Source organism: Zeus faber, assembly GCF_960531495.2.
Source record: "Zeus faber genome assembly, chromosome: 9".
Classification (NCBI taxonomy): Eukaryota; Metazoa; Chordata; class Actinopteri; order Zeiformes; family Zeidae; genus Zeus; species Zeus faber.
In genome coordinates, this window is record NC_137197.1 from 31,550,441 (window position 1) to 31,575,198 (window position 24,758).

General features: G+C 43.5%; 1 protein-coding gene across 1 annotated transcript in view; it reads left to right on the top strand.

The window, feature by feature from the left end:
• sgsm2 (small G protein signaling modulator 2) overlaps positions 1-24,758 on the top strand; it is a gene marked incomplete at both ends in the record, with an annotated part of 115,691 nt that overhangs the window by 49,762 nt on the left and 41,171 nt on the right. The window contains one exon of the mRNA XM_080007232.1: positions 12,847-13,015. Within this exon, the coding sequence (XP_079863358.1) occupies positions 12,847-13,015 (169 nt within the window). The remainder of the gene's footprint in view (positions 1-12,846; positions 13,016-24,758) is intronic.

Sequence of the window (24,758 nt, forward strand, 5' to 3'; positions counted from 1 at the left end):
TATGTTATCAACGTTTGTTTTATGTCCACTCAACCGACTGTGATAAATATTTGAGACACAACGCATTGGGCTTTGAAAAGAGACTTTTTACCCTCTTTGAATGCTGCCCTCTTTGAATCCTTCTCAAAAAGCAACTTCTCCAGCAATCCCCCTCAGTGTCCCATCCCTCAATCCCTTCTAATCTCTCAACCTTCTCTTGCCTCCCCAGCCATCTCTTCCTTGTATCCATTTTCTCTGTCCCTCCCTCCCTCCCGGGCTCAGAGCGGACGTTTCACAAGGGGTGATTAAATATTGATTCAGTCAGTGAGTTTCTCATTTTCTCATAGAACGAATACAAAGGTAAGAGAAAAGGAGAGAAGGAAAATACATGCCAAGTTTTATTTTCACTCTAAAGAAAAGCAACTGGGCTGGGCTGGACGCAAAGATTAGGGTTACACCAAATGAATCAAATTAACGAGTCGGAAAGATCAAATAGCTCTTTTGACTGAATGGCTCGCCATGAACTGAATCTCAAAAAAAAGAGTCAAACCTTTCATTTCCATAAGTAACGAAACTTGATCTGCTGGATTTGCTATTCTGTGTTACTAACGGGGGTGGAACCCAAATGCAGGACACAGACTCGAGACGTAGGCAGAAGGAAAAAAGAATTTGTGGACGAGGGTCTGGCATGGAGGGGAAGACGGTAATAGGATCCGGTTGCACCTGGAGGGAAGATGGGGAATGGCGCCGCATAGCTGGTGGGTAGCGTGGAAGGATAACAGCAGGTGGGTAGACAGGATGGCAGGTAGAATGAAACATCCTGAGACAAGGGGAGGCTGGTTAGGGTATGTTCAATGCATGACAAATTTGAATTAAACTTAGATTTATGTTGGCCTTAGGGTGTAGTACCACAGAGGTGAAACAATATCCTTGTGAAGAAGTAGGTGAAGAGCCGGTGTTTAAATTCTGTAGAGGAGAGGAGGCACCGATTGTCTGCAGGTGTGTAAGCGGAGCAGGGAGCCGAGAGAGTGGAGACCGGAAGCCACGCCCCTGCCAATATACACACACAGAGGCCTACTGCGAAAGACAAGCGACACAAGGGAAGACGGACAAATAGAAACACAAGGGAACCAACAAATGGAGGCACGGATGGAGCCTTGACATTCTGTTTGCAACTGATGAATTTGTGCAGCCTTACAATTTTGATCTTGCAACACAAAAGACTTGGTAGGCAGGATGTGAAAATGATGGCAGTGGATGAGAACAGCGGCAGTCCAAGCGAGATCTTCTGGAAGGAAAACTTTATCTCCTGTTGTATGCCACGTATGAATACAGTACTATAAAAACAAATGATTCCATGTATGCAGACTGCTTGGAGAGATCAAAGCCCTTTCCGTTTTTTTCCCGACGTGGCGGTGTACCGGATTGCACACATATAGAGGCAGATGATAAGAAATGGACATCATGTCGCAAAACCTCCCTAATTATATGGCTTCGGAGGCTGTCTGAGATGGTTTCACAGGGAGCACAGTAGTTCTGTCGGTTGGAAAACATCCATGCTCATCCTCAAAACCTCACACAGGAGCAACGACACACTGAACAAACTCCAGATCTATTTAATGATATGAGAACATCGTTGAAAATCCCCAATTGCATTAACCAATTCCATAAACTCTGCAGACTCCTGCTTAATTGGGGTGTGTTGCGGAGACTGTGGGTGATTAGAGAGTTTGTATGTACTGTATGTGTTTATGTGTGTGTGTGTGTGTGTGTGTGTGTGTGTGTGTGTGTGTGTGTGTGTGTGTGTGTGTGTGTGTGTGTGCCTACCTACCAATCTTTCTGTCTGTCCCAGTGACTATAGTGGGAATCATTTGGAAGGGAGTACCAAGATGTGCAGTATCTTCTTTGTGCTGTTCGAAAACAAATTCCGTCTCCTGTCGCCCGCATGGCTCTTTGGCCATTTTGTCACAGTGCCTGCCCAGCAAAGCCCCTGTTGAGCACAAGTGATATTTTCCTGGAACAGAGCCTGCTTGTGAGTTGATACTATGATATTGTAAGCAGTACATTTTTTTTCCAGGCATTGTTTAGACTTTGTCGACACATTGTACTTCACATACCCTCATTTCTTCATAAAATTCCCTTATCAACTGCCAGCATATGCAACTGGTGAAAGTTAAAGACCTTTAAAGATCCTGAATTTGATGGGTTTATCCAAAGTATTTATTTGTTTCCTTTGACTATGGTTCTTGGACCTATTTGGACTTACTCTACTCTACTACTGGGAGTCCTGAGGGCCCATTGAGAATGGAAAAGGCATCAGAGACAGCGTCTCTTGGGGCCAGAGTGAAGCAGGTGGGTTGTGAGAACCAATACTCACTCTCACCTCTCTCGAGTCTTTTTTAACCCCCTCCCACCACTCTCCATCCTCTTGTACTACCCTGACTCTTGGCTGCAGCTGGTAACCTCTCTCACTCCTACACAAATCAAAAGAGTCACGCTTTCCTACCTGACATACATGATACATAGGCAATGTTGCATGCAAGCCTCCCCACATCTCAATGCTTAATAGCCTCAACGCTGTACAACAATTAAGTGTGATTAGTTCAGTACTCCAAACATAATAAGCCAGTCCACCATTTCCAAGGCAAAGCAAATTGATTCCTCATAATGTGCCACTGCCGGCATTCACGAATGCCAACCAGCCTGTGACACTTTAAATGATCACAACCACCACTGTCTTGCTACCAGAGATTGGTTGTGAATATAAACCTGCACTTTACTCTCAGGTCATTAGACTACCACCATCCTTTTAACCGCTCAAAATCTCAGCAACTTGTACAACTGTGCAAATTAATATGGCCTACTAATAGGGATGCAAGACTCGGAAACTATTCGCTTCGGGCAAACAAATATTTTAACTGGGAGTCACTCCTCAAAGGTGCGCTGTGTAGAATTTAGTGGCATTTAGCAGAGCCCATTTCCATTATTTTTTTTTTTCAAGTTGAATTGTTGGGTGCATGTAATGTTTCCACTGGACGTATACTTGCAAGGGATGACAGATAGAAAGGGAGAAAGAGAGAAAAGAGTAAAAGGCCGCCGAGAGATGCTGTTGAAATGTGCAGGGGGGAGTGTGAACTAGGTGTGAGAGGAAGAATAAATAAGAGAGTGAAAAGAACGAGCGGTGTAAAGCAAAGGTGAGAATCACAAGGCGATAATACCAAAAATGTGCTCGCCAGCGCACTTACATAAGTGTGCGTCTTGCGTGTGCGGGTAATGCTTCTAAGACTTCTAAGATTTGTACGCTTATGTGTTTGTGTGTGTGTGTGTGTTTCAGTGTGTGTGTGTGTGTGTGTGTGTGTGTGTGTGTGTGTGTGTGTGTGTGTGTGTGTGTGTGTTTGTGTGTGTGTGGAAAGATTAGGAAGCGCTCACATGTAGCATTTTCTCCCCAACTGTCACCGCCTGTATTTTCTGTTATTTTTATAATGACTTCTACAGGATAAGTGGTCGTTCTTGAAAGGCAATGCACCAGGCAGCTTGTCTGGCAGAGTAGAACACTTTGGAAAAAAACTTTAAAAAGCGGCTCGCCTTTTTCAGAGAAAGTCATATGACATCACACAATGGAGCGTTGAAGCCGATGTGGAAGGGCTTTAAACTGAATGGAAGTCAATGGAAAAAGAAGAAACTTCTTGCGAAGAATCCATAAATTTTTCCCTAACGAATTTTAATAGCAAATTTTACTTCTTCCAATGGGTGTCTTGGTTTTGATATTGTAAATTATGTTCCATAAAGAGGATATTAAGCCTGAAAAAGAGGTTGTGGTGGACCAAGGGACGTGGTCAAGCTGCGGCTGCAGACAGGAGCATGGCTCCTGTTCCCGTGGCCGCCAAGCTGCCTCTAATTGGCTGAATCAGCGCCCGCGAGGCAGGGAGCTTTCTCAATGTTTGTCTTGCAGAGGAAATCGGCGCATGGGCTCTTCAGCCGACCAAGAGCAAGACTGGAGCGTCATTCCTCCTGCACCTGAAATCATTATTATTATTTATTATTTATACTATTATACTATTTATACCGCTGCGTCAGATCCTAGGACCCCTGCTGGATTCGCCGGGTCCTCAGCCCATCCCAGCGCCCCGGAGGGCAACAGCCGGGGCTCTGCCGCACCCACGGGTGTCAGGACATGGCCCCTTTCTTTCCCTCACTATACCCCTTCCGCCGGCCCGGGTTAGGGTGGATGTCTACCAGCCGGGTCCTGTGGTGTTGTGGGACGCTGTCTCCCCCTCCTGTGCTGTCCCCTCTCTGTCCCCCGTCAGCTCCCTGTGCATTGCTGCCCTGGGAAATCAGGGAGCTACACAGACATCTGGGCAGGGCTACAGGCGGCCCAGCCATGACCGCCGGGATTGCCCCCCGATGGAACTCGGCCAGGTGATCCAGGTCGCAGGCCTGCCGGACCCCTCCTCCAGTCGGAGGGTTCGCAGACGATGGTCCAGCAATGCGTGGTTCAATCCAGACCGCTGGTGGAGGCACCACAGGTGGGGGTTCGTTGCGTGCATGGGGATGATCACACCTATCCAGTGGTCCGGCTCTAAATTCGTTACAAAGGGGGAAAAGCATAGGATACAGGCTGCGGTTAGTTCCCGTCTGTCACACTCCCTGATTATGGGCAAGTATTGGCCAGGGTTTGACACGTTGATGAGAGAGGCTGGGGGAGTGCTTCACAGTCGGTAAGGAGATGTGAGTGTTGCGTGACGCGGAGAGGTTGTCTGCTGGAGCAGTTGCGGGACGACACCCAATGCGGAGCCTTTGAGGGGGTAGTTAAAATCGATAGCGTATGGATGTGCCTAAAAGCTGAGCTCACTCACATGTATTTTTCGGTGATTCGGACAGGTTATATCGAATGAGCCGTGACACTCAGGCAGGAAAGGAAATAACCCAGTTGTCGGTACCGAAGAGCCGCCGGGAAATGCTCTTCCAGGTGGCTCACCATAACCCGATGGACCTGAAAGCAGGTCAAGAACATCAGCGGCTCTTACACGACAGGGGGGCTTGGCTCAGACAATTCGCACCGGGAGACAAGGTGTTAGTGTTGCTCCCTACGTCCAGCTTTAAATTGCTCCCAAAGTGGCAAGGACCTTTTGTGGTCACACGGCGGGTTGGTTAGGTAGATTATGAGGTTGAACGGTCTGACAGGCAGGGGGCGAAACAAATTTATCACCTGAACCTCTTAAAAGAATGAAGGATGAGGCGTCCGTGGCTCTGGTCACGCCAGTCATTGAGCGGGATGAGCTGGGGCCAGAGGTTCAAAAGGCCGCATGAAGCAAATGCCGCGGCCTACCAAGATGACGTAATCATTCACAGCAACACCTGGTAGTGGCATATGCAGCATGTGGGCGCAGTGCTTCAGTCGCTGAGGCGAGCTGGGCTCACCGTTAACCCAAGGAAGTGTGCTGTGGGACAGAGTGAGATACGGTATCTGGGGTACCACTTGGGTGAAGGCCTGGTCCGAAACCAGCTTGATAAAACCGCTGCAGTCGCAAACACACCGAGACCCAAGACCAAGAAAGAGGTAAAGCAGTTATTGTGGCTTGACAGTTACTATAGCAGGTTTGTACCCAATTTTTCGGAGCTAACCAGCCCCTTTTCTGACCTAACTTGAAAGGGTGCTCCAGATCCGGTCCAGTGGTCAGAGAAGTGCCAGCAGGCGTTTGTGAGGGTAAAGTCAGCTCTCTTTGGGAAGCCAGTGCTGTTTAACCCTTACTTTCCCTGTCTGTCTGCAGACCAACGCTTCTGTTAGAGGGCTGGGCGCGGTTTTGTCCCACCAAGTGGAGGGGGCCGAGCGGCCGGTGCTGTACCTCAGTCGCAAACTCGCAGAGCGGGAGTTGAGGTACTGGTAGGTGGCTGTGCGGTATGTGGCGGAACAAGGGGTCGGACCAAGGGGTCGGGTCAAGCTGCGGCTGCAGACAGCGGTATGGCTCCCTTTCCCGCGGCTGCCAAGCTGCCTCGAATAGGCCAAATCAATGCCCGCACAGTGCTGATCGGTCTGACTCGGGCCAGGGAGCTTTCTTAATGTTTGTCTGTCTTGCAGAGGAAATCACTGCACGGGCTCGTCAGCCAACCATTCCTTCTGTGCCCAAAATCATTAATATAATTTATTAATTATACTTCTGGCCAGCAGGCCTTTTTGTTCATCTTTACAATAAAAACTCTCACCATGTTGGCAAACCACGGAAAGAAAGACTCCATCTCCCTCCCTAAACCCCTACCTGTGGGCAGAGACTCCCACAGAGGTTTATTTAAGGGTCTATGTGCCATGATTGAGAGGTCTCTCATTCATACGTGTCTCTTCCTTCCCTGACTGTCTGGTGGTTTCATCCTCCACCTCACCACACCAACACTCTGCCCGGCTGGAGAATAACATACAAAGTTCTGACTCTGTTTCCTGCCACGATGATGGCAGGTGTAAGCGCATTCCCAAGGCTTTAAATTGTCTCTTTAGAAACTGACGGGCGACATCTTTGATGACATTTTGTTCTACTGTCTATGGTGTGAATGAGGTCATGGAGTCCCCGTTTGTCCTAAGAGATGGGACGGTGGAGATCTCCATAGAGCTGTTGGCCATATTTAATGGTTCACAGGCCATTTAAGACCAGGCCTAGATGAAAAGTAAAGAAAAAGAAAACTACTGTACTTATAGTAGTCAATCCTGGACTAGATTAGACTAACAACATTTAAAACCCTATTTCAGATTTGTGAAACCTTTATTCTATTTGTGAAAACAAGAAATAGGATGGATTTCATTGTATTTTTTTCCACACAGACTAGTTACGCTCCGCGACTAGCCTAGCCTAGGAACTCAACTAACAGAAATAAATCTAAATCTAAAATAAAAACATACATAGATGGTAAGCACCATCTATAATTTCACTAACAACCATCTTGTCAAAATGTACTCATGGACATTAATCAGATTATAGGGCATTAGGGCAGTAGTGAGTCACAGCTCTAATATATGTACATCCTAAATCAAGTTTTTTGTTTGTCTGCAGATTTGTGCAGTTAGTACAGGTGCGGGTTTAATCCGCAACTCAAGTACCAACCAAAATATCCCACATGGGTCCATGTGCACATAGGGAACTTTAATTAAAAGCAGTGTAGTCTAGCGCTTGGTATGAAAACATGATACTTCTATGGTAGTGGCCTAGTCATAAAATTGAGTAATAAAACATTATTTTTTACTGAAATTTGATACCTAAATTGTTCATAAACTAAAAGGTTTTTACAGTATACAGACTAAATGTGTCATAAATGTGACTTTGTTATTCCAATGATGATACCAAGACCTATGTGAGAGTCAAGGGTGGATGTTTAGCAAAAAGCCAGGCAAACAGGAAAAGGGATTACAATTATTAAAAGTCACAAATGAACTCGTAAGGAAACTCGAGACCCATGACAGCCGGGCAAGCAGACAGGCGTCCAGAAATTAAAGTCACAGTAATGGTAGCAAGACAGACAGGCGGGGCAGAAAGGAAAGAAAGGAAGACGACCAGTGCTGGCTAATTTGCTCTCTTAATTAAATCTTTTAATGAGCTCAGTGGAGACGGGCCAGATCCACATGCAAATGCAAAACCATTTGCCCTCCCAACCCTACCCCTACCCACCCACCCATTTCTCAAGCGTCCACGCAAGCTTGTTCAGAGAGAGAACAGCTTGAAAATAAGCAATAGATCTAATGGGATTTTTCTTTGGGAGATAAATCAATTGGCCCAGAATTCTCGAGTATAACATTCTTTATCAAAGTTAAAATATGTCTTGTTTGACTGCCTTACAAGCATTGTCCTTCTCTTTCATGACATCTTTCCTTATTTATTTAGACTGCTTTTTTTAAGATGATGAACAATTTTGTATTACAAGATATTTTATCAAAATATAAAGAGGGGCAGCTTCCTGTTTCTAGTCTGTTTCTAGTTTATAGTCTCTTACGTCTTCTGACAAAGTGCAATAGTCAATAAACCCCCTAAAAAATCTGATAAAATATATTGCTTTGTGACCATTTTTTATATAATGTAAAAAGACTGATAATATAGTGAGCTTACTGTTTTCGAAAAACACAATTTAATGTTTGCCCCATTGGACACGGCTAGCCCCATGGGGTACGACTCTCAATATTAAAGCCTTCAGCAAGGTTGTGCTGTGAACACTTGGGTAAATGGTGGGAATTAACATTTTAACAAGGCTGTGGTTAAAAAATAATGAACTAATCCTTACACTCTTCGATCCTGTGGTGAAAATTGCAGATGACGTGACTCAAACCCCATTTCTAAACAGGTAAAAACTTACTATAGTGAACATGCAACTTATGATACTATACTACTAGAATCGCTGATTTTAAAGGACGCTGGTACATAGTAACGGCAAGTAGACCATTGATTGATCTTTGTAAAGTGGGCAGTATACTTGACGAGAAGGAGAACTTTTCAACGGTAAAGATGCAAATATACTCAGAGCGAAAGAGAACTTTTCAAGCTAAATTTGCTTATGAAAAAAATATTTAGGAATCTTACAGGATTTCTAAGGTATGTTCCCTATAATAGTTCAGTCAACAGTTCACACCGAGAGCTCAAAACAGCGTGGTTGCTTGAAAAGCCGCGAGTGTGCTGGAACTTTCACTGTGACATTTATAAGCAACTAGATAGGGGGTGAAGAGATGGGGTTAGGGAAAAGGGTAGTGACAGTGTGGAGCTGGGAGCACGACAGACACTTCATACACTGGCTTTCACACACATGAATGTAAAAAAAAGATGATTTTTTTTTAAAATAACAATTACCGCATTTGTATGCAAAGTAGAATCGTTGTTTCTCTGCTCCCAGGGCCCAAGTAAAAAAATAAAAATAAAAAAATTAATTAGTTCTTGAATACATTACTCATGCAGACAATTATGAATGCTTGTTTGTCTAATGGAAAGTACTTTATGATTCATCAGAGGCTGCATGCGCCCAAAATATCATGAGCCCAGCATACTGTGAAAGTGGGATGGCGGAGGAGGAGACGAATCTTGTTTTTGAAAATGGAAAATTCACATTTAAAGTTTTGTAAAAATGCTATAAAAAACGTGCATTTAAAATAAGTTAGTTTTATTGACTCTCTTGCACTACCTCGCAAATCAGCTCTTTTGGTAACATCCACGCTTGCAAGACTAGAAACAGGAAGTTGCGGTGCTTCCGACTGGCACACTGCTGTAGCCAATTAACAGGTTTTTGTTAAGGCATGGCTTACAATATACTATAAATAAACCTGTCCTTTGAAAGAATAAATTGCAATGTTGTACCAAACAAAATGTATAGCTTTACCTAGGTTTTAACTTTAAATACTTCAACTTAATAACGGACCGTTATTTGAACAAGGACAAAGCACATGCACAGGATATCCCTGTACCACACCCAGAGGAAGCATCAAGCAACACAACACCCACAAACATCGGCCACAATTTAGACAAAAATTTGAGAATCAAACTCCAAATAATAGTTTGGTAGAATTATAGGATTGAAAAAGAGTCAAACCCCTAGTACTTATTCAGAGGACTTGATCAAGCAGCATTCAGCTACATAACATACAGTAGGTCTGCGACACAAACACAACTGCTTTACCAGTTTATCAAAAGTGATGAGCGTATCAATTAACTCTAAATCGATTGAAGATTGAGGCTTACAGCCACTAGTGGTGTCACTACTTAAAACAATGTGTACACTTAATGACCATTTTACTTACAGTAAAATATTTGGGTGGTGGTTTAGTAGTCATGAAATGCTTGATCCACCACTGCAGTTGATCAGCTGTCCTAAGTGCAGGTTACGGTAGCATTTTCCATTTTATTCATCTCATCATAGCCCTACTGCTTAAGGCCACCACCACGAACAAACTGTGCCAGGAAAACTGTTTCGAATAGACGATAGATGCAGTGAAATCTGACCAAAAAGGATAAATGGCCATTGTATTTGGCACAGAGGCGGTGGCTATGAGCAGGGGTGGGCTCAGCCCACGTCTTGCCCACTCAATCAAATTGGGTGCCCAGTCTACAGCCTGCTTCCAAAGTCGAGTCAAGTTTTCTGAAGCATTATGGTTTACCAACGCATGGCGTTGAAAATGGCTTCAGTACTGGGAGCTTAATTTGAGAGAATAAACATCGCCATCTGCTGGTGAAATGTATGAGGCGTAACAAACCTGACTACCTAGTATATAATATATACAGGTACTCCTCACTTAACGACCAAGATCCGTTCCTAGGACCAGGTTGTTTAGCGAATTGGTTGATAAGCGAGGACCCGTGTTATTTCACGGTAAGGGGGTGTGGCCATTGCGAACGTTAGTGTAGTGAATACCGACAAACTGCGGAAAAAAGACTGAGTCTCAGAACTGTGATGAGATGAGATGTATACAGTGTATATAGTATATATAAGATATATGGTGTATATAGTGTATACAGTATATGAAGGATGATGCACGAGGAGATGCTTGAGCTGAGATGCCGCGCACGCAGCAAGCACGCTGCGATGTTGTACGCAGCGTACAATACAGATCAGATCAGGTCTGGTCAGAGAGCAGGTCGTAAGTCCAAACAGTCGTTAAACAGGTAGGTCGTTAATGTATGAACACATTAACTGATGTGTTGTATAGTGTAGCATTTTGCCCACCTACACAGTAGACCCAGGTTCGATTCCCCTTGTGGCAACAAATTATACTTGTTCATTGACAAAATGTTTTCAATATGTTTCAAACTTTGATAATAAAATCTTGAGCATGAGACTGAATATTTATTTGGACAGTAAATGCAAGGACAGAAGAATAAAATGTAAAAAGAAAGAACCAAAGTGAAAGACAGACAAAACCGGCGGCAGCGAATCAAAGCAGTCATGCGATTCACTGAGGGAATGAAGCAGTAGCTGCTTCAAACGTCATCATTCACATGATCATTTCTGTAATAAAGCAAGCTGCGAACTTTACTTAGAATTACTTGTGAGTTTGATACGCGTATCAGGGCTTTGTGTCGAAGGTAACATCTCTAACTACAATTGTATTACACCATATCCAATAATAGTACTGTACTAATAAAACCGTTTATGAAGTTGTTTACTGAAAATGTTGTTTTATTTTAACATATTTTGCAATAAATACGTAAATACTGAGGGGCAAATTCGCAAAGAATGGATTGCGGCCACTAATAGCACCATGAATGGCGTATCAATTTGCACCGTCTTAGCATCTGATTCATAAAAGATATTGCGCTAATGATATCCCAGCGCAAACACACCCATAAAGTCTTACTGCTGAGTGCAATTTGCCCTTGTTTTGTGGCGTCTGATCGTAATAATCCATGTGGCAAAGTAAATATGGGCAATTTCTGCCCCCCCCACAATGGATCCAATAGAAATGGATCTGCCTTGATGGGGTCTCCCAGTTGGGGGCTTCCCCGTGCGTAACGCCCACCGCCCCAGGCAGAACCATTTCCATTATTTTCAAAATGTTATTTGTTGTTGTTGGTCATTGTTATTTCAATTATTTGTTAATTGTTTAGTGGACACAAAAGCTGCAAACCTTTTGTGAATTCGCCCCTGAGATTGTAATAATCAGATGGTGCAGAAGTAAACACATGCAAATGTATTTTCCTTTTCAACAAATCATTTTTTATTTTATTTATTTTTGATCAGCATGTTTCCTAACAATAGATAGATGGATAGATTGATAGATAAGCTCATCCCATAAAAGGGAGTTGATTATGTTAAAATGTGGATGAAGGAAGTTTTTTTTATTTTAGGGTCAATCAATTTGACTCAAATCATAGGGTTGCAGTAAACTTAGAAATTCTACTTCACTACCTCCCAAGTTCCCAGTTTCAAATTTTTCTTTATAAATTGAAATAAAATACTACTTTATTAATCCCCATGGGGAAATTAATCTTCTGCATTTAACCCATCCAAACACCCCATACACAGACACAAGCTGAAGAGGCCTGAGAGCACAATGGCAGGAGCTTGCATCTGATCTTGATTCTGAAAAAAGCGTCCAATTCGCAAACACCGGCGTTAATAGCTACACGCAGTTAGAGCGACGCTATTACCATCTGTAGAGACCTGGTGGTAATTGCACATACAAAAATAAAGGCAGCGGTGCCGATCAACTCCCTGCATGATCAGAGAATATATACCGGTCAAGTCAAACATTGGAATTTGAAAGTAATGGAAATGGTATGGCGCTAATTCCACCTAAAAGCACTATTGGTTTACAACCAGTACCAGAACCGTTGTTGCTGTTGTTTTCAATTACATGCACCCAGACCTTTAGTCACAATGTACACTATTACACCTTCTACGTTTGTGTAAATACACGGTTCACGCTCGAAAATACAGCTGAGAATAGATGGATAGGTTTTAAAAGATATGAATACATTAATATGAATACGATGCAAAGATGTTGCGAAAAAGGGCCTCTCTGCTTCAGATTATTGGTACCTACCAGACAATTTTACTACCCCACGACCACGACCCCAAGGGCCTCCATGGGGAAAGCAGGAGGAAGCTTGCCTTCTGACCTTCTAAATATGTCAGTGTTCTTGCCATGGACCGTACCGCAGGTTAAGTGAACCAGCTTATGGCTTTTGAAAAGAAAGAACGGCATAGCGGGTTGCACTGTAGGATCCTCAGATTCAATGAGCGTGTGTGTTTCCTCATATCCACGGTATTTTGAGAAAGGTGTTCGTTCCTGACATCTTTGCCCCAACACACCGATGATAAAATTCATTAGCCAGGTGGAGATAGGTGGATATGAGAAGATGTTGACCCTCTTTTAATACTCCACTTCTTCTTTTTGCCTCACACCAGGTGCCATCGAGGCCTGCCTGGGTCACATGCTGAAGAGGCGGGCGGCAGGCTTCCTTCGCAGTGATAAGATCGCCGCCCTCTTCACCAAGATTGGCAAGGTCAACGATACCGCCGGCGAGGTGTGCTGCAAGGTGCAGGAGCAGCTCCAGCAGCAGGCGGAGGTCACTAGGTTGGTCGCCGCACAAACACCACCCCCAAAGAACCACATAGTCCCTCCTGCACCTTCTGGAGACCACTAGAAATGCGATGAGCATTTTCCTTGCGGCAACCCGTCCTGCATTATTGATTGTAAACTTCAAGAAGAAAAATATAAAATTTCCTACATACTTCTAATGCAATTTGTACAATAACGAGGAAAGTTTGGTATTTACAGGGGTGGTTCGTTCATTTGATTTGCTGGTGTTTAATGCATTTCCAGATACGAGTTTCAAGCTTTACAGGAGAGGGAATGAAGGCCTAATAGAATTTCATGCAATGGTAAAAAAAAAAAAAAGCTAAAAAACAATCAACAAATTCGCAAGAAGTTGAAGAAACTAAAGCCAAGTTGGGCGATGAACAAAAGCACTACAGTGCAACCATCGCACAGGCTTTACTTAGTACAAGTGAAATTGTTTACACTGTATTACGTTTGATTCATCTCATTTGATGCATGTGATGACCCCCACACACACACACACACACACACACACACACACACACACACACACACACACACACACACAAAACGGTAATTATTGCCATCAGTCACAATTTCTGTCATGGTACATCATCACTAAAAGCAGAGTCTTTCTGTTTTCCATTTTCGAGTTTGGGAGGTGGGGGGGTGAGTGTGTGTGTGTGTGTGTGTGTGTGTGTGTGTGTGTGTGTGTGTGTGTGTGTGTGTGTGTGTGTGTGTGTGTGTGTGTGTGTGTGTGTGTGTGTGCATACATTATTATAAACTGCTTTGTTTGCAGGCGCTGTAGCCGCGAGCAAAGCTGTTTGCAAGCCCTTTAATTGTCCATTAGCGAGAGCCACATGGCTACCGTGGGGTTGTTCCAAGGCCAGAGGGAGCGACTTCCAAATAGGGGAGGAGGCTCGTGTGCAAGTCACACACACGCACACCCACACCCACACACACGGTCACACGGTCACACACACACACACACACACACACACACACACACACACACACACATATACACAATACTAACACATTTGCAGAACCCTGTATAGTAGAAGACTCTTCAAAGCATTTTAGCACGGCTGCAGAACAATTAAAAGCAGGCGATCCTCGTCATGTGTTGCACGGCGCTCTAGCAGAGCAGTCCCATCACACGGCCGTTATTTCCCCGGGGAGGTTGCACTGTGCATTAAGAGCCATTATTGTTTATGGGTGGATGGGCGGTTTAGGGGGTGGGGGTGGTTGGGGCGGGGGGGGCTATGCGGATCCCAGCCCTTCCGCTATGCATTTGTCACTCTCACAAATACACCTCCACCCACCCGGACCTTCCTTCCCGTCTCCCAACCTCAGGGTTGCCATCGCTCATTTACTCCGGTTGCCGTGGCAACTTCATTGCGTTACCGGTGGTGAGCAGGGAAGGAGACGGGGAATGCGACGATGGGCAAAACAAATGCACAGAGCCAGGACGGGGTGGAAAGCATAATAAATAATTTCATTTCATTTCATATGAGAAATGAATACAATTGGGATTACTTTTTAAGCCCAGTTGAGCTGTTGGAAATATGCCTTACATTGGCTTCTGTTAGGTAGAGGTTAGGTTTTGAGGTTGAATGACCTACTGATCCTCACCATCTTTCCTTCTACCTCTCTCACTCTTTTTATCCCTCTGTTTTGTCATTTCATTCATACTCACAAACAAACATCTGCATCGTATTCATATCAATGTATTCATATCTTTCAAAACCTATCCATCTATTCTCAACTTGGATCCCCCCCCGATCACCATTTTTGGACACCAGACAGGTTAAGGGTGGTACATTAAGCAGTGTCCATTAGTCTATATGCTTGTTTGCTCATAGATGCAGGCATCCGATAACACACACACACACACACACACACACACACACACACACACACACACACACACACACACACACACACACACACACACACACACACACACACACACACACACACACACACACACACACACGCAAACGCACACGCACACACTATTGTCCTTCCCTACACACCATCTCAACTTCTTTGTGAAGGTACACACACAAATACAAACACACAGCTACATTGAAATTTCCGCTACGGCCACTTTCGTCACAGTTTATTGAATCGAGAGCAAGCAATAAAATGACGCATGCGTGGTACACGTTTCTGTTCTGTCCATGCATGGAGATAACAAACCTGCTGCAACAATGAGGTCAGAGCTATGATAAGCTATGATATAGTTCAATACAGATAAAAAAGTACCAAAGAATGTTTAAACGGCATTTTTTGGGGGGAGTTCTCCATCTTACTCAGACGAGAAGGTCAATAACAATTAGATTCTTGTGACCCGAGATATCTCTGGGACAGAGATATCGTCGGGGTTCATGCTAACTGTGTTAGCTCGATGCTAAGCTGCAGAGGAAAATGACTGCGCCCAGCGGATGGATGGATTTGTCAAAAACAGTTCTGAATGTAGCTGTGTTCAAAACAGTTATGGTTTTTGTAAAGACGCAAGATTTATCGCTGAATGCAAATATGCATCCACGCAGTATACCGACCCATAGGGAAAAAAAAATCTGTTTCTTATCTGTTGTTCATTCTGATCCCTTGAGGCTCACTGGAGCTTCTCATTTTTTAATCATTCTGTGATAATTTGTGTCTGATATTGTTTTAAAACCAAAATTACGGGTTTACCGTTTTTTTTTTAACTCGGGTAAACCCGCTAAAAATAGGCAATTGACACCTTTCCCATTGCCAGGAGAAATTAGAATTTTTTTCTGGTGCGTCATGTACAATGTCAGGAACACGTCAGAAAAGGGGCATGTCATGGTGCCAGTGTAATTGGGAACAAAACGATAGAGGAGACAATAAACTAAACAAACAATGACATAAAACTGTAAAACCTGGGCATAAAAAGTCTTTTGAGCCGTTCAAAAGAATCACTACACTACAACACTACAGTAGAAGCAGCAGAACAGTGGTAGAAGTATCCACCGGTCCTTCGGCGGCCGCTCTCCAGAAGGTTCGGGTACCAGCTTGGGGCGATGTTGGAGTGGCTCGGAGCTCAGTGGGGAGCGGGGGGCATAACTTTAGTTGACTGTTTTAAGCAATCGTGCTGGGGTTCGGACCCCAAAAAAATGAAACAAATATTAAAACGACCTGATAATGCAGTTTTGAGTGATGCATACTGATGCATTACTCAAAACATATAAATCAAACTGTCCGAGAATGTGGGTGTGTGTGAGAGGGAGAGAGAGAGAGAGAGAGAGAGAGAGAGTGGGCGATAGAGAAAGCAGTCCATAGGCCAAAGCAGTGGCTTGAAAGTGACGCCTGTTTATGGCCTGCTCTTGACCGACACTTGAAGAAAGCTTTCTTCAGTTTGGTTTATCGATTCCCGTCCAACCGTCCAAGGTAGCATATCTCAGGACGTAGGCTGGAATACAAAAGCATTCAAAAATGGTATGCGTTATTCTGAAAATAAGACAGCTAGTCAAGAACTGACTAGCTGGATCAAAGATGCAAACTTTTACAGTCCGTATTCTAAATAGCCTACACCATAAACTATGTGAAAACTATGTTTTTGTTTTAATTTTATTCTCCACTTAAGTGGAAATAATTGATTGATGAGAAGGATTGAATTCTTTAGTCTAACTTAAGTATTCAAATCTAGCCAAATGGAAATTACTTGGGCAAACAAATAATTGTTTCGGAAAATCAAGAAAAGTCAAGGAAAGAAGAAATCATGGCATTTACACTGCAGTAATAATTACAATTTGAAAACGCTAGAACGTCACATCCTCGTTCCAGTGTTAACGGTAGGGTAGCCGATGTTTGGCCTCCATGGCGCTGTTGGGCTAAAAGGGCACTTTTTTTCACGTATTGTGATCAAATACTGATGAACCCAAAAAAGTAGGGGGGACTTAGTTGTTTTTCAGCCAATTATAGCATTTTATCACAATAAGAATGTAAAGGACTCTCTTCCCCTCAGGGATCTTGCCATGGAGTCCAATGGTGACCGAATTCACAGAATCTTCAACAGAGAAAATATAATCAGAAAGAAAATTAAACAGGGCAGGCAATCTTAGTTTTATGCCTGATGCATGGCAGCAAGGCGGTACGATGAGAGGAACAAGTCGCTGTCAGGAAACAGTTCCTGCAGGCCTGGTGGTGCCGATGGGCTGTTATTCAGCTCACGATGCCTCTCTCCAATGTGGTTGTCTTGTCTATATACATACATACATATACATACATACATACACCGATCAGCCACAGCATTAAAACCACCACAAAAAAACACTAATTCTGTGTAGCTCCCCCGCGTGCCACCAAAACAGCTCTGACCCAGACAGCTGAAGTGGTACATCTTGAAAACCAAGTGGAGCAGGTTGTACACATTGCCTTTTATTCTAGGTGAATCCTTCTGGGCAGACAGTAGTGCAAGCTCCAATCTGCAACAGTGTACAAATCCAACATTTCTGTTGGCAATCAAGACAAAGAACCATAGCCATTTTGGTGATCTTTGATTTAATGAAGTGGACCATTATCAGCTCACCTATGAGGCATGCAGGGAAGCGGATGATGTGCATTCCCGCCCCTCTTGGAGTTTCGCTGCTACTCCTCCCTTCCTCCCAAGATTCACAGCCGCTCCAATGGCCACTGTCTTCTGGAGCCAGTCCTGGCATGAATCCCCAAGACTAGAAGACCATGCTGACTTGGGGGCTGCATAGATTCCTAAAAAAAAAAACCCAACATACACATACAGTAAGAAACACTGAATAATTTTGATATTACAAGTAACCTTTATATAGTAATATTGCCATTGATAACTGCAGGTAATTGATTACTCATCACTATATGGTACAAAATATTTATTAAAAAACATCCTCATCATCAGCATTGGCATTTTTCACCTCCATATGTCCGACCAGGATGTAGATGTAGGCTGTCCATCCACCAGGATGCGGACATACGTGATCTCTTTGACAGACACGTCGGTGTCTCCATCAATGATGAACTGATGAACAACATGTACTAATCTGACGAAACTTTAGCAGCGGTGTGCTCATGAATCTGCAAATACGCAGATGATGTTGGCACATGACTTTGGCACATGACTATGTCATTGGCATAAGTCATGTTGATGTCAATGCCGTTCATTTTCATAAGAAGCGAGATTGGTTTAAATTAAGACTTGTGAACCGCCCGCTGTACAACACATTATAATTGACAATTAATAATGCTCCAGTGCATCCAGGGTCATTACAATATTCACTATATATCAATTTACCCTGGTCTTTTATGAAATATATCTATTTGAAGGCAAGCAATTCCACTTTTATAGAATTGGCTTATTGTAATTTATAATGGAAAATGAATGTCTACATTAAACAAATGTTAATAACTGTATCAGATTGCATCATATCGCATTGAATCGAATCACATCGAATCGCACCAAATCGTTCTGTATTAAAATGTATCGTCCCTAAATCATATTGTAGTACATGTATCTAGATACATACTGGATCGTGTTATAAGGGAGAGATTCACACCCCTAATTGCTAATTGATATGCGACCAAATTAGTTGGATTCCAGTTACACAAAACTTTATTTCAGACCCATGTATTTGCTCAACCTCTCTGAAAGCAGAAAAGTACCCACATAGAAATATAAAGCAATTTTTTTTTTCATAAAGCTGGTCGGCAGATGTAAACATTAACATAATAAACATAATTACAGTTACATTAATAAACATTTATGTAACTGAAATCCTGCATGTCAATCACATTTTAATTCATGTGTGAAGTAACTGTGAATTAACATTCATTAACTGATGATCTATTAAGTGTGAACTAATCACATAAAGTCAAAGTGGCTTGATCATTTGTTAATGGCGAGCAACAGGAATTCATGATACATCCTGCATTAATAAATGCATTAAATCATCATGAGTCATGCATTAGTTAAGCATTACTTAAAGCAACACTATGTAACTTTTTTTTTACCTTAAAATAACAGCCTCAAAATCATTTTCATGGTGCACTGACTTGTAATATAGAAAATGGCACCTCTTTCATTCCTACCCACCCTCCCTTGATATTGAAAATGACGCTATGCATTTGCACTATGTAACTTTGGTGTTCAGGTACGAAACCACGGGAAAAGTGCGTTACGCTTTACGGCACTACATGACTTCCTTGATGTTTGACACTGAGGCGAGGTCCATGCAAGGGGAGCTGTAACTTAGGTTTACATTATATTTGCATTTGTAACACAGACTGTTATTGAAACTGTAATAAGCTTCACAGGTTCTGTAGATACTGTAGCTTATCTAATATTGACGAGACAGCGTGTATCCTTTTAGTAGCTTTATTCCCCAACAACTCAACCCCACGAGGTCAGGTTATACTCTGGCACATTTAATGAATGGTCCATCACCTATTGTGTTCCCCATTAGCTGACCAAAGTTCCACCTCAATCTCTCTACATCTCCCCCTTTAAGTGAATACCAACATTTCTTTTAAACAAAATCAAATAGTATTTTAACTCAAATTCACTTCCTATCCAGGGGTTCAGAGTAGACTGCCTGAGTCCCCAAAGCTGTGCAGGGATTATTCTGCCCTGTTGACCACAACTTTCTACCTAAGACACAGGTTATTACAAGTCCATCCTGACTGGTCTTTTTATCATGCGCCCTGATCTAGAAACAGTAGGAGTCTCTGGAATGACCCTGATGTGGGATCGGTTTCTGCGAAAACTTCCAGAGGGCAGCTCGATGTTGTAGGATCTTGGTGTCTGGGCTGGACCTGTGATGATTCCAGTCTGCTCGGTGTTCTTCACCCAGACTCTTTGTCCTGGTCTGAGCTCTTGTTTCTGTTGTGCACGATGTCTGTTATTGAAACAGGATGCTTGTTTCTCCTTCAGGTACTTATCCTTCTCTTTGAAAGCCTGTAGGTCAGGCCACCTTGGCTCCAACTTGTTCTGACTGACGGGCAGGGGCGTCCTGATGTTTCGACCAATCAGTAGTTGTGCAGGAGATGCACCTTGTGCCAGGGGTGTGGCTCTGTAAGCCATGAGGGCCCTGTGTGGATCCTCTCCCTTCTTCAGGAAAGATTTGACTGTTCGCACAGCCCTTTCAGGCTTGGAATTACCTTGAGGATAACGGGGGCTGCTCATATGTTTGAAGTCGTACTCTGGCAAAGTCCGCGAACTCCGCTGCAGCTAGCTGCGGACCATTGTCCGTAACCAGAACCTCAGGGACCCCGTGACGTGCCCAGATAGACTTCAACTTCTCCGTTACATGGGCTGTAGTAGTGGAAGTGAGGTTAGCTACTTCTATGTAGCGAGAGAAATAGTCGACCAACACCAGGTACATAGCTGAATTCCTGGTGACCTTCATGAATTTTGTTCAGCAACTCCTCTTGCATAGAATCAGGGATTACCAGTCGCTCACCTTTCATCATCAGTCCATCCGCAATCCACAGGTCCTGGCCATACTGTCAACTCTCTTATGGGCTGTGAGAGCTCAGCAATGCGTGGCGAGAATTTCTCAACATAATTCACCATGCCCAAATATTTTCTCACAACTGCAACGTCTGTGGGTGCGGGCATCTGTGTGATTGCTGTAATTTTGTTAGGGTCTGGTTCTAGGCCCTGGGCACTGACAATGTGACCTAGGAACTTGACACCGTCCACAGCAAACTGGCATTTTTCATTATTGAGTGTCAGCCCTTCCTTCTGTAGTCTCTCCAACACTCTGCTCAGTCTGTGGTCATGCTGTTCATGCGATGATCCAAAGACAAGAATGTCATCTGCATGACACACTGTTCCTTCCAGTCCTGCCAGCATCTGTGTCAGCCTCTTCTGAAAGTGCTCGGGCGCTGACGAAATTCCAAATGGCAATCTGTGAAAACAGTACCTCCCGAACGGTGTAATGTACGTCGTCAGGGGGACTGATTCTGGGTGCAGGGGCACCTTTACATTTTTTTTTACATTTTTTTTTTTTACATTTTTTAGTCATTTAGCAGACGCTTTTATCCAAAGCGACTTACAATGATTCAAACACCGACGGACGCAGCCATCAGGAGCAATTAGGGGTTAAGTGTCTTGCTCAAGGACACTACAGCATGCTAGCAGGAGGAGCCTGGGATCGAACCAGCAACCTTTAGATCACTAGACCACCAGCTCTACCGCCTGAGCTACCATCCCCACCTGCCAGAAGCCAGCTGTGGCGTCGAGTTTTGTAAACACTTTCGCATCTGACAGCTTGTCGAGGGTTTCATCCACTGCCGGCAGAATGAGCCTTTCACGGCAGACATATTCATTCAGGTGGGTCAGGTCCACGCAGATTCTTATATTTCCGTTGGGCTTTGGTGCCACAACAATCCCTGCGCACCACTCTGTCGGCTCATCGATGGGCGCAATCACTCCCAGAGTCTCCATTCTCTGGAGCTCCACTTTGACTTTGTCTATTAAGGGTATAGGCACACGACGGGGCAGTGACAATGCATAGGGCTTGGCATCCTCCTTCAGTTTAATTTTGTACATGCCTTTCAGGCATCCTAGGCCTGTGAACACTTTGGGATACAGGTTTTTGATGTCAGCTGTCTGAATAGTGTCAACTGTGTAGGCTAACTGCAGGGCTTCAATTGCTGGCAGACCAAGTAGTGGGGTAGCTAATCTTTCTATTACAAACACTGGCTGTTCAGTTGTCTTGTTTTTGTATTTTAAGGTTCCCTTGAACTGACCACCCACTTGTAGAACGCTGTTGCCTGGTCCTAGCAGTATCTTTGTTGCAGCGGTGAGCGGGCCATGCTGCTTCTTTGAGTAGACTTTAGCTGGGATGGCTGTCACGTCCGCTCCTGTGTCCAGCTTAAATGTGGTTTGTTGACCATTTAGCCTCAGTGTCTTCTGCCGTGTTTTTGACTGACCACCAGCTGACACCCTGCCTATGAAAACAGTGTCTACATCCTCCTCTTCCTGGATTTCATCCACACTGCTTAGCTTTGTTTTACAGAGGGCTGCATAGTGGCCTTTCTTGTGGCATTTCCGGCACTCTGCATCCCTTGCAGCACAGTAGTTTAGGGAATGTGGTGGTGCTTTGCCACACCGTCCACAGCTCTTTTGCCCTTTTTCATTGTCCTTTTGACCCTGACCCTTGCCTTGGCTTTTCCCTGTGTGTGTGTCTCTGAAACTTTTTCTTAAATTTCATCATGACCACATTAGCTTCTCTTTGGTCTGGGCTATTTGTGTCACGCACAATGGGCTGCTGTTTCTTAACCTCTTCATGCCGTCTTATTTTCAGTACAGCTTTTGCCAGTGTTAACTCACTGTCCATCTGCAGACTCTCTGACAGGCCCTGGTGTCTCATGCCTGCCACCAACCTGTCTCTAATCAGTTCTTCCTGCAGTGCACCATATTGGCAGTGTTCTGCTAGTTTATAAACTGCAGAAATGACCGATTCAGCCGATTCACCTGGCTCTTGGCTTCTTTTATTAAATCTGCATCGTTCATAAATCACATTATTTTTGCAAACAAAGTATTGATCAAAGGCTTCTTTTACACTGCCGTATTTTTGGTCTGCATCACTTAAGCCCAATGTGCCCAGAATGTCATCAGCTTTATCACCCATGGTGTAGACTAAGGAATTTACTTGATAGTCTTCATTCTTTTTGTCCAATCCTGCAGCAATTCTGAATCTTTCAAACCTGCGGATCCAGTTGGGCCAGCTGGGAAAGTCTGAGAAGTCAAAACTCTCTGGTGGGCTTATGGAGAGCAGGGAATCCATTATCTTTTTTTTTTTTTTTTTTTTCAAAAAAGTAAAATCAAAAATCTTCAAAGCAGGATCACACGCGATGCTTTGCTCTCTACACCAGCACTGAGTCTCAATCTGTTTCGCCAACTCGGGTAGCTATCAGCTTTTAGTTCTGCTACTACTGTTTCTAACAGCTAGTTTAGCTCCTTTAGCTTAGCCTTTTCCGACCGGGACTTATTATGCAAACGTCCGTGTTTACTCTCACCAAACGTCGCAACCGACACTCACTGGAGACGGGACTGAGCACTCTGACACCATGTAATAAGCTTCACAGGTTCTGTAGATACTGTAGCTTATCTAATATTGCCGAGACGGCGTGTATCCTTTTAGTAGCTTTATTCCCCAACAACTCAATCCCACGAGGTGAGGTTATACTCTGGCACATTCAATGAATGGTCCGTCACCTATTGTGTTCCCCATTAGCTGACCATAGTTCCACCTCAATCTCTCCACAGAAACGAAGGTTCAAAAGTTGTCCAGTAAAATAGATTATTTTTGGATACCGGTTTTTACCGGTTTTTACTAAGTTTTAAGACAACGATAAGTGCAATTGCACTCAGAAACTGTAGGGGCGTCAAATCACAAATACCAAAAGTTACCTCGTGCTGCTTTAAGTAAATGATATGTTTCGTAACTGAATCGGTCTTTCCTCCTGTCCCTACTTACATAGAATATAATCTAACATTACAATCAAAAAAGGATACTAGTTGATTATCCCAATACTCACCAGATTGCTCATTTGCGGGAGCCAATTCTGGAGACTTCTGGAATAATTTCTTGGTGGGAAACCTTTGTCTTTTTGATGGATTTGATCTAATTTTGTCCATTCTGTAACGGTAAATGCAATCTTTTAGTTTTCAAGACAAGAATACACTTTGTAAATTGCCTTTTTCAGACAACAGTTAATCAAGTATAGGGACCTTAATAAACAGACCTGATGTACCTAACTGACTTCACATGTATATGGGTATTTCTGAAAACATATTTTCACCCCCTCCATTTTCCCAAAGATTCCTGTCCGTACCAACGGTGTTTTTGAAAATATCTCCATCCACAAGAGGATGCAAAAACAATTTAAAAGCTCACATAAGCATCCAAGCCAGTAGGGGGTGATAATATCTCATAGAAATTGATGTCAAACACTGCAGAAGAACATTAGGAGCATGCATGTTGAGCTTCTTCTTGAGCGCCGCGATCGTAATATTCATACACAACATTGTATGGGCACAATTCCTTAAGTTGGAGAGACTTTAAATGGCAACACCGCGGACAACACGACAGTCGTCGGCCATCGCTTGTAGGTTCCTGTCGCATGTGCAAATGCAAAGATTGAGTTCATGACGTCAGCGTGTTCAAGGCGCTCCATTCTACCTGTCCACACAAATACGGGTACTCCTCACTTTATGACCAAGTTCTGTTCCTAGGACCAGGTCATTAATCAAATTGGTCGATAAGCGAGGACCCGTGTTATTTCACGGTAAGGGGGTGTGGCCATTGTGAACACTAGTGTAGTGAATACTGACAGAATGCGGGAATGAGACTGAGACTGAGAACAGTGATGCGCGATAAGATGCTTGACACTTAGACGCCGCGCACGCAGCGTTAGCTAACGAACATTAATGTCCAGTTCAACTGATTTGGACATTTGCGTTACACATTGTATGTGGCACAGTGCATGTGTGAATACAGCTAAAATGTATTACTTACTTAGTCTGTAGATATTTTAAAGTAAAAGTTTTCGCTTATACGTCACCAATCTGGAAATAAGAGCCAAATGCCCGCACAATCAGCCCACACAATGATGTAATTAGGTTTTTACCTAAAGTCCACTTAATGCGTAGCAAAACTGCAAAAACTGCAGGAAAGACAAACAGTTGGAGTTAAAGTTCAGATGCATGTGACTTATTTGGGAAGTGTCGGTGTGTCAGGTTATCAGC